Below are 10,887 nucleotides of genomic sequence, written 5' to 3' on the forward strand. Positions count from 1 at the left end.
GGCCCCTGCAGCCCTGGAGCTGTATGAGATCCAGGACCGCAGTCCGTCGGACAACACGCTCAACACCACTGGTGTGGTGTGCAGGAACGTGCACCTGTTGCTGCGGCGACAAGACAGTGCCACCTCCCTGGACACGCCCAGCGTTGGTGGCAGGCGCGGCTCGGTGACTTCGGGGGGTGCCGCAGCTGTTGCCATGGAGGACAACTCCCAGATGTTGAAGACTCACGATGTGACGCTGTTGCCTGGCAACAACAGCATCCCTTTTACTGCTCCAGTGAGGGCATTTTATGACTACATTTGCGATTATATTTCTGACATTTAATTTAAAATCCTGATTTACTGAATAGTCTTTTATTTCTCACCAATGTATCAGCATTTATAACGCTTACGCCCCGTTTTTTTGGTTTGTCTCTATTTATCTTGAATTTCCGTTCTTTCGCTTTTTCTCTCCCTCTCCTCAGAGTGAGAAGCCGGGCACGTATACTCTGAGGCAGCTGTGTGCGACGGTGGGGCAGGTGCAGTTTGTGCTGCCTCACATCTACCCTACAGTGCAGTACGAGGTCTACTCCCAGGAGCCTCAGCTCACCATCGAGCCCCTAACAGGTCTGTATGTCTGTCTCTGTCTGTCTCTGGTTGTCTGTCTGTCCTTATGTCTCTCTTTATGCCTGTCTTAATGTCTGTCTGTCTCTTTCTCTCTCTGTCTCTGTCTCTCTCTCTGTCTCTCTCTCTCTCTCTCTCTCTCTCTGTCTGTGGGCTCTCAGTCTGTCTGTCTTAATGTCTGTCTGTCTGTCTCTGTCTCTGTCTCTCTCTCTCTCTCTCTGTCTGTGGGCTCTCAGTCTGTCTGTCTCTCTCTCTCTCTCTCTCTGTCTGTGGGCTCTCAGTCTGTCTGTCTTAAGTCTGTCCTTCTGTCTGTGTTTTTGTCATCAGTCTGGTGGATGTTAGTTCTGTCTTATTGGCTGGCTATGACTGGCAGTCATTCTTTCAGTCTGTTTAACGAAATAGAACAGAGAAGTTACGTGAATAGAAATGGTTAAAGTGGTGTGTCTGTGCTTGTTTCCTAGACAACCTGTTGGCAGGGCTACCTCAGAAGGTCAAGTTCACCATAGTAACAGGACACTACACAGTAAAGAAGGGTGACGCCCTGCAGCTTAGCAACACAGACTCAATGCCCATCTTGCACACAAACTCGTGTACGGCAAGAATCGTGTCCAGTACTGGAGGTGAGAAAGCACCCAACCATGTGCAGACACACACACACACAAAAATACGAGCATACCTTCAGGTACAAACACCTACACGCACGCAAATGCACATACACGCACATACACAAATGGGAGCATGCCTTCACGTACAAACACCTACACGCACGCAAATGCACACACACACACACACACACACACACACACACACCAATACCAATTTCTGCCCTATTAGTGCCACACCTAAAACACCCACAACAGCCACACATCTGCAGGATTGCGCAAAGGAAACGCTGTCACTTAGCTATCACTTTCTTTTGTTCCCTCCCTCCCTCCCTCCCTCAGAGCTGGTTGGAGAGAGCGCTATATCCATCCATTCCAGCGAAAAGGTGACCAGCATCTCCCTGCCGCCCACCCCCCCCTACCACACGCTGGACTTCCAGCTGGACGTCCTGTGCCACATCCCGGCGTCCCCGGCACGTCCAGAGACCGAGCGCCTCACCAACGGCGAGGTCCGCCACAGGCCCAAGAGCCGCACACGCTACAACAGCGGCATGGCCTCCGTGGACCAGAAGGTGTGCTGATATGTTGAGGGCATTGTGTGACGTGTTATATATATAGAGAGTGTGTGATGTGTGATTTTCCTCTCAAGGTTAGCCTCCTATGGTGTTAAGTGTTAGCACTAGCATCTGTTGTCAGAGTCATGTCATGTCAAGTAAACCCCCTTAGGACTTTCTAATTGAACTTAACATGGCAGTTACTAAACATGTGGCACACTGATAAACCTCCAAAAGGATGATCTGCCACTTTAACTTTGTTTTTCTTATTTAGGTGTGCGCTGAAAATCGATGAATGTATTGATGTAGATAGAGTCGGTGCTTGGACTAGCCTTATGTGTGAAATGTGTTCTTTGTTCACAGGTATCCATAGACTGCCCATGGTCCATATACTCCACTCTCATCTCTCTCACCTTCTACATCCCCTTCAAAGCCAAGCACTCTCTGCTGTCGGCAGGGAAAAGGTACCACACAGAACACCATGTATACCATGTATAGTTACTGTGCTTAAATGCTTTTGAGTATGTACTTATCGTTTATATTTGTTGCACATAGATCAATCGTGTTCCCATCTATATATGTATATATGTGTGTATCCTGTTTAAATGCCTGTTGTGTAATTAGACTTTGAACGGAATATCTATTTGACAGTCCAATGTCTTTGCTATCCGATAGAGGCTGTTTGAAAAGAGTCAGATATGAGCTGTGTCCTCGGTTCTCTCCACAGGAAGTACATCCAGGTGTGCCTACAGAACGTGTCGGACACAAACTTCCGGCTAATGGACCCTAGCCTAACGCAGCGGCAGCAGAATTCCTCCTTGGAGCTGCATTCCCTCAATGCTAAAGAACAGCAGGTGAGCACACACACACACACACACACACACACACACACACACACACACACACACACACACACACACACACACACACACACACACACACGTGTATATGTGCTGTAACACACATATAACAGAAACACACACTCAAATATAGCAACACAAAAAATAAAAATGACAAAAACATTCCATACATGCGTCATGATGTCCTCCTCCCTCTTGCGCTGTAGCTGGTGCACAGTAAGCAGAGTGTGTTCTGCTTGTGGGAGGTGAAGTGGGCCTCGGAGCCCCCTGCCTGTCTCCAGTTCAGTTTCGCTGCCAGCTTTGCCCCCACTGAGCCAGCCGACACGGACTTCAAGCCCTACTGCTACGACTTCCAGCTGGAAAGGGTGTCTGTGAGTTCACACATGCTTTTATGGAACACATTCAGCGGTTAAAGTCCTTAATTTGTCAACTGAATCCCTTTAAATTAAAGACGGTTTAATATGAAGTATGAAATTTACAATGAAAAGTAAATAATATACTTATTAAACCTGCAGTGAGTATATGATAGAATAATACTGTAAGGAATCTGTTTTCCTCTGCTTCACCTTAGTTCTGATGATCTGATGTTTCTGTTGACCGTTTCTCAGACTCTGTACTGTTTGAGAGCGGAGATCCAGCCCGCGGATGGGGAACCGCAGTGCCGCACTGGAACCCTCTGCGGGCTGGACGTCTCGATAACGCGTCTGACAGAACCCACCGACTCGGAGCGGGAGGACGAGGAGTCCACTGAGAGTGAAGGGATGCCAAGGACCACCAAGCTCATGTATGAGGGTGAGTGTGTTTTGTGTTTGTGTATTGCTTCAATACCGTGCCCAGATCTGAAAGGAGAGAGGTGTGTGGACAAGGTGCCGACATATTCTCTATTTCAACATTTTTCACTCCATTTGACCAGATGTCGCCGTAATCGAGGCATATGTGAGTTAAGTCTTTGGAACGTTGACTGAGTAGGAATTTCTTGATGGGGAAAATCTTTTCGATCGCATGAAAAAGTTTGTAAAATGTTGTGTGTGTGTGTGTGTGTGCGTGTGTGTTGGTGTGCATGTATAGTTGTGGACAACAGTAGCAACTGGGCGGTGTGTGGGAAGAGCACAGGCGTGGTGTCGATGCCAGTGGTGGCCAGTGCCACCCACCGGGTGCAGATGGAGGTGATGCCCCTGTTTGCCGGCCACCTGCCCTTCCCGAGCATCAAGCTCCTGAAGTACCTGCCGCACAACGTCCCCCCTGTCATCCCGCCCGACACAGGTGGGTGCCACTCTCACATGCCAGCTCACAGATACACTTTACACTTAGAGAATCCATTTCTTCATAGCTCTCTTCAGGAAATGGAAGGTTGCCTCATGGTTGCCGTGGTCGTCCCAGGCAACTCCTCGTCCTCAAAAACCAAAATCCCACTGGGGTTGACTAAGCTCCATAGGCCCTTACACCCATCACCACTGGTCTTGTGTGTGCTTGAAAACCATGTTCCCCCTTCTGCTGCCAGTTCCTCACACTACAGCGTCTTCCTTTCGAAGCCTTCCTCATTTGCGCAGGGAATCATTAACTCAATAAAGTAAACGGTGCGCTCACACTCAGAATACAACATGTCTGGTCTCATAGCAGTCACAATAATACACTGTGGACCTTGAGGTTGCCTTCTGACATCAGACAGCAATCCTTCTCTACACTTTGCCCTGTTTGTCAGTACTGTTTGTATGTGCCTGGTGTCCAATTTTTCTGCCTTTCTTGCACATAATACATTTTACTGTAGGTATGTTGACATAGAATGTTCGCCGCGAGCAGTTGTTGTCTCAATAACATGATCCACTCTGCGTTAATACTGTCAATATGTGTCATACAAAATTCACTCCTCGCCGCCTGGTGAGAGTATGTTTGTCCTGAATACGTCAGTATTTACATCGAGTACAACCACTGTAATCGTTAGACATTTCGAGCTTTCAGCCCTGAGGTGTTTTCAGTTCACCGCAACTCTCTGAAAATTTGAGTGGCTTTCAACCGGTCAGCGGACTTCATCTAAAGCCTTGGACATATATACTTCTATATACTTCTTATCTTGGTACTAACGAAATTTTATCGAAATCCATGGTCGAGAAAGTATTAAACTAAATCGCGGAAAATTGTTAGTCAGATTGTGATGAGTAGATTAGCGAACGTCCTGTCAGATGCACTGCAGCAGGCGTCGTATTTGAATGAATGGCCGCTTATTAATTATAGTTGTTTTCAGTGAGGTACCATGGGTCTGATGCCCATTCCAACTAAATGTTCATGGTTTCACTTGAAAGAACTAACAAAAGTCTACCTTCTGTTCAAATTTCATGCAAATATCTGATAACATGAGGAAGTTACAAGCAAAAACATGTGAATAATAAGCGTTTTCGGTCACATGACTTCCATTGTAAGTAATGTATAATATTTTGATATAATCGGTGATATTACAAATACCATAACTCTCTCAATCCTCAACTGATTTTCACAATACAGGTGTCATTGTAAAGGGAATATCTGGCTCTGTCTAGTCATGTGATCCATTTTGAGTTTAGGGGTGTTTGAAAATGTTGTCATCATACCTATTTACTCACTCACTCACTCTTCTTAACCGGCTAAGAGTAAACCTCAACTCATTAAATCTCAAACATGCCAGTGATCTTAAAACCTAACTATGTTTCCATGTGAAGCGACCCTCGGTCAGGCTGGTCATACCTATTCACTCACTCACTCACTCACTCACTCTTCTTAACCGGCTAAGAGTAAACCTCAACTCATTAAATCTCAAACATGCCAGTGATCTTAAAACCTAACTATGTTTCCATGTGAAGCGACCCTCGGTCAGGCTGGTTTTACAACCAGACAGAGTTTTAATGAGTCAGCAGTCTCAGCACCCAACCTATACACAACATGCAGCTTCTGTCTTCCCCCACCCACTGACTGAGTTTCTGCGGAGTTGGAAGAACATCATAAGTGGCTCCCACAACTCATTTATTGCAGTTAGCCCAAAACCCCTTCTCTTCCACTCTGTATTCCACTCCCTCCCTGCTTTTACCATTGGAGCAGTGTTCTTGACTGCGGGATCCTTAGACTGTGGCAAAGTCGTCTCCAGGCTGGTCTTAGCACATTTCAACTCCTCCACCAGGCTGATCATTGGTAACTCAAAATTCCTTTTCTTGTCTTATTTCATTATCCTCTCAAATTGCTCCACCTCTGAAATAACAACCTCATACACAATCAGAGGTCAACTTCTGCGTGGTAAAAGCCCCAAATTGCAAGAACCAGAATTTTTGTTTTACCAGACAAGAAGGTCTCATCAATGGTATTGATAGCCTTATCAATGAATTCTCTCAGCTCTCTAACCTCACCTAAGGCACTCAGTGTAACTTCATATATGGTTTAATATTCCTACCATTTCCATATCCGATTTATGTCATCATTTACCATTTGTCATATATAATAAGGGCTTTCAAATGTTTGGGGACCGACTGTCAATGTTGTTTACATCACAAGTTATCCCATTTGTTTCCGTACTGCTCACCGGTTTCGTATGAAGATGAGCTTGATTATTATGACACGTAAAGGTTAATACACTTCATCAGTCGGATCCGTTCAACAGTAGTCCCATTTGTGTCCTGGTAGATGAGAATTGCAGTCCAGTGACCTGGACATTTCTCAAGGCTGACCATGGGACGCATGAGACGAATGGAATCTAATTTCCTCAGCTCTCTCAGCTGTGACGGGATTGATGGCAGACCTTGCTCGTTCCCATGCATTGTTTGTGTTTTGTGTTTCTTTTATCTGTCATCTACATGTTGTTCTCTGCCTCACTCTCATTCATTCATTCATTCATTCATTCATTCATTCATTCATTCATTTGCTCGCTCTCTCACTCAAGCGCTTACTCGCTCGCTCACTCATTCACACACTCATTCACTCACTCACTCACTCACTCACTCACTCACTCACTCACTCACTCACTCACTCACTTTCACTCACTCACTCACTTTCACTCACTCACTCACTTTCACTCACTCACTTTCACTCACTCACTTTCACTCACTCACTCACTCACTCACTCACTCACTCACTCACTCTGTCATACTTATTTACGTAGGCATACATATCCCCCGTATACATGTCGCTGGTCCTTGTAAACATTCTTATTAACCCCCCTCCTTTCTCTTGTGTCAAGCAGACAGCTGCCTGGAGAACGACAACCTCTCCCTGCTGGACAAGGGCCTGGAGGACCAGTCTGACACGGCCAGCCTGCGCAGCCGTGGAAGCATCCACTCCTTGGGCAGCAGCGACCAGCCACTGCCCCCGGCCTCCAGGGGCCTCCCCATGCCCCGCCTGGAGCCCTTCAGCCCAGGCCAGGTGTTCAACTGCAGCCAAGGTCGACAGGTGCTGGTGCTCCCTGCCACCGACGATCACATCCTGGAGGTCAACGCCACATGACCCTGGTGGGGTTCCTGATCCCAGCCCCTGCTCCGTGTGCCCCTCTCCCCAAATCTCAAGCCCCACTAGCCCCAAGGCCTGGGCAAACCCAGGAGGACCATGTGTTCCATACCACTCCCTGTTTTGTGTTTTTGGGAGGTACTGATGAGGGGAGAAGGGTGTACCCCGAGCTGGTCCCCCCCCCCCCCCCCTCCCCTTTTTGTTTTAAGTCTCCATTTTCTCTGGACTGGCTGATCTGGTGGGTTGTCTTGTTGTGCTCCTAGACAAAAAAACAAACAAATTCAAACTGTTGCGTTGGGAGCCTGAGGATTTATCTGATGCCTCAAGGTCATCGCACTCTCCGGAAAGAGCATTTCAGTTCTGCTTCTTTCTCTGTCTCTTTTTCTGTCCCTCCTTCTTTTCTTTCGCCCCCTCTTTTTCTCTCTCCTTTCTTGAACATAACAAAACAAATGGACTCGGTCACAAGATTGCTTTATATTTACTTGAACCATTCTGATAGATTCTCCTGTCTCCTATCCTCCCTTCACACTTGTTTTACAAATGGGAACAGCTGCGCCTACACACACACACACACTTACACACACACACACACACACACACACACACACACACTTACATGTACCATGTACCATGTCACACACACACACACACACACACATATGCTCAGTCAGAAGATATTCAGGGAGGGCGGTGATAGGACCGTTACGCTGTGTTGTGCACCTGGGACTGCTTAGGACTGTGTGCATCCATCTGCGCATGCGTGGCATGACCACCAGCGAAGAATGGAGGGAGAAGAAAAGAGGAGAAGGCGATTAAAAATGGCGGAAGAAAAAGAGGAGAGGAAAAGGCAGAGCCCCTAGTCCTGCTGATATTGTCCTGTCGAGTGCCACTGTTTGGTTGTGCTGCTGCTCCGTTGTGCTTCTCAGTGTTGCTGTGTTAAGTGTGTGTGTGTGTGTGTGTGTGTGTGTGTGTGTGTGTGTGTGTGTGTGTGTGTGTGTGTGTGTGTGTGTGTGTGTGTGTGTGTGTGTGTGTGTGTGTGTGTGTGTGTGTGTGTGTGTGTCCTTGATGAGTGAGTGTGTGCTGGATGCGCAGGTGTTCATGTGTCGGTGTGAGCTGTAGGGTGGAGGACTTGCAGACCCCCCCCCCTCACACTCGCCCTGACTGCTCTGTCCTTGCAGCCATAGTGCCATCTACAGGCCACTGTATATACTGTTAATACATAGATATTATTTAAGGAGAAAATACTGTATAGGCTGCACCAAAAAAAGAACAACTATACAGTTTTAAAGAAGGACATCAACAAAATATCCTACCTTTTGTTTTTGCCTTTGCTGGGTGTGAGAGTCACATAATCAAAATACTTAAAAGCAAAACTCTATCCAGCCCTTTTTTGTTGATGTTTGTTGTTTTGGGAAAGATTCTATTTGCCTTATCATTTTTTTTTATTTGCTCTGGTTCAGAAATGTGGAGCACTTTTCTTGTGGAGGAAGCTCGGAGTGTGTGCAGGTGTGCAGCCGAAATCATTTAGACTTTTTGCTAGGTAGACACGCGGCTTGTCTGTCGCCAGCGTCGACCATTCAGTCGTCTGGTGTTGCCTGATGTGCAGGTTATTTCATTACTCTGGCACATGTCAGGTTTTAGTCACGTCCCCATGGCAACGAAGCCTGGGGGTCTGTGAGGAGTGGAGCAGGCATAGTTGTCATGGTAACTCAGCCAGGTGACCACAAACACGTTTCAGTGTTTTTGTTTGTTTGTGTGTTTGTTTGTTTGTTTTTTTGGCAAGGTTGTTAAGGACAATCCTGTCAAATGTGTGTGCTTGTGTTTGTGACCTTGATGCTAAATTGTGGTGATGTGCTGCTGCCCTTACAACACTGGTGTGGTTGCAGACCACATAGCCAATGGTTTGATGCCAGTCTTTGACATTACAGAGCAAAAATGTCACTAACTGTATTAACTATCGGGGCCTATGAGGGCATCTTGGGGCCTGAGGCTGTGCAGGAAAGAGCACCCTGTCCTTAAGGAACCAGCTCGGGGGTTTTGACTCTGGAACAAATGAGGCTGACTGTGGGTCGATTTCACTGCCCACCTGAAGACCATAACTGCAGAATCTACAATGTGGCGGCGTCAGTCAACGTTGCTCTTCTTAACCTAGTCATGCCTCACTTGGTCTCTCGTGTCTTGTGTCATCTATCCAGAGGCGTCATGGAATGAAGTCTCACAATCTCGCGTTTTGTGCCGTGATTGATAAAGAGCTTTAGGGCCTCCAGCCTCAGCTATAGAAGGGGTCAGGATGGAGCCAAGGGTTGTGACCTCTAGTGCTGATGATGTGTGATGCATGGTAATTCTGGGTAACACTTAGTCTGATGTCATATTCACACCAGACAGTGTCCGAGGATACTGTCTAAAACAAAATGGTGCCCGTGGTAGAAAAGGCCAAGTCAGTCTCTCCATCCATGAGAGTGTTGAGGCTGGAAGAAGTCAGATACTGTGCACTGTGTTCATCATTGCCTCAGGTGTAGCGGTCTCTCCAGTGTAATGAAATAATGTCTGGGAAGCTCGTCAACGACCCAGAGGAAGTGTGCTTTTTTTTTGGTCTGTGTACATGTGGTAACGTATCTTGATCTTGAGAGTAAGGCACTTTGTTTTTTTGTTCGTTTGTTTGTATTGAAGTGTGTCTGTGCTCGGTCTGAAAAGTTGGCGGGTGCAAAACATAAAATGTGAAGAAGACTGCTCTTGCCTGTGCTTGTTGCTCTGTGCCCCATGTAATGCATCTGATTCTACCCTCTATTTATTTGGCAAATTATCTCTGTTTCCCCCCCCCCCCCCATGATTTCATTTTTTTTTTTTTTTTAAAGGACTGTAGGTCATTAAATTATTCAGTGACTAGAGGCTGGAAGGGAATCGTAGCCTTTGTGACTTTCACACTAAAACAGGACCTCTGCTTTAGTCACGTGATTCTTGAAGGGTGTAAGATGACAATTTTCACTTTTTTTTTTATTTGTTTGTACATTACTCCATTAGCATCCAGCACCACAGATTGTATTTAGAGTAATTATTTAAATGAGAAGAATATGTATGCATTACACAATTGAAAATATACTTATGTTTTAAAAGGATGGGTTGTGTGGCTGGTGTGTTTGTTTTACCACTAGTTGACAAAAGGTCAATGAAGAAGGCTGCACTTAGTTGTGCGTCACTGTCCTGATCCAAATAGTTCTGTATATGACTGGTTGCAAATGCCAATCATGAATTTGAAGGTTCCAGTTCTGGTTCTGGTTCTGGTTCAAGGACATTTCACTATGAACTGTGGGAGGACAAAAATGGAACACTGTGAGAGGACTTAAATTAATAAATGCATTGCAATTCAACTTCCAGGAGTAAAGAGATGATCTCCAATTCCTTCGCCAAACAAGATGTACATCATGATCAAATTCTGAAACATTACAAAATATTACATTACAATGTAATGTTTCTATATAATGTCACCATTTCATTGAAAAAGCAAGAACACTGTGTCACTCCTCTTCAATGCCAAGGTGAAGTAAATCTAAATGCATTTTTTTTATCAACTTCACTTTTGAACACAAAGGTATGCCTTCTTCACCCCAGTTAGTGTGTTTTTAGTAAATAAATTACTTACTTTCATTTTATAACAATATTAGTGTTTGTTAAAAATATTTGTTAATATCAAATAACTTTCAGATGAACGACATTTATTTTGATAGGTTGTATCTGGAAATGTTAGCGGAAATACAGGGTATTTCCTGGAACTGAAATTTGGCAGATATTTGTTATGATGTAGCTAGCTGG

General features: G+C 45.6%; 1 protein-coding gene across 2 annotated transcripts in view; it reads left to right on the forward strand.

Annotated features, from left to right (window-relative positions):
- trappc10 (trafficking protein particle complex subunit 10) overlaps nt 1–8,187 on the forward strand; it is a 21,862-nt gene extending 13,675 nt beyond the window's left edge. For both annotated transcript variants that reach the window (XM_080836043.1, XM_080836044.1), the window contains exons 14-23: nt 1–274; nt 462–603; nt 1,062–1,220; nt 1,545–1,774; nt 2,120–2,220; nt 2,484–2,610; nt 2,823–2,987; nt 3,225–3,408; nt 3,685–3,879; nt 6,818–8,187. The exon at nt 1–274 is cut by the window's left edge. In XM_080836043.1, the coding sequence (XP_080692169.1) occupies nt 1–274; nt 462–603; nt 1,062–1,220; nt 1,545–1,774; nt 2,120–2,220; nt 2,484–2,610; nt 2,823–2,987; nt 3,225–3,408; nt 3,685–3,879; nt 6,818–7,077 (1,837 nt within the window). In that variant the 3' untranslated portion in view covers nt 7,078–8,187. The remainder of the gene's footprint in view (nt 275–461; nt 604–1,061; nt 1,221–1,544; nt 1,775–2,119; nt 2,221–2,483; nt 2,611–2,822; nt 2,988–3,224; nt 3,409–3,684; nt 3,880–6,817) is intronic.
- The last annotated feature ends 2,700 nt before the right edge of the window (nt 8,188–10,887 follow it).

This window comes from Sprattus sprattus (assembly GCF_963457725.1).
Source record: "Sprattus sprattus genome assembly, chromosome: 3".
NCBI lineage: Eukaryota > Metazoa > Chordata > Actinopteri > Clupeiformes > Clupeidae > Sprattus > Sprattus sprattus.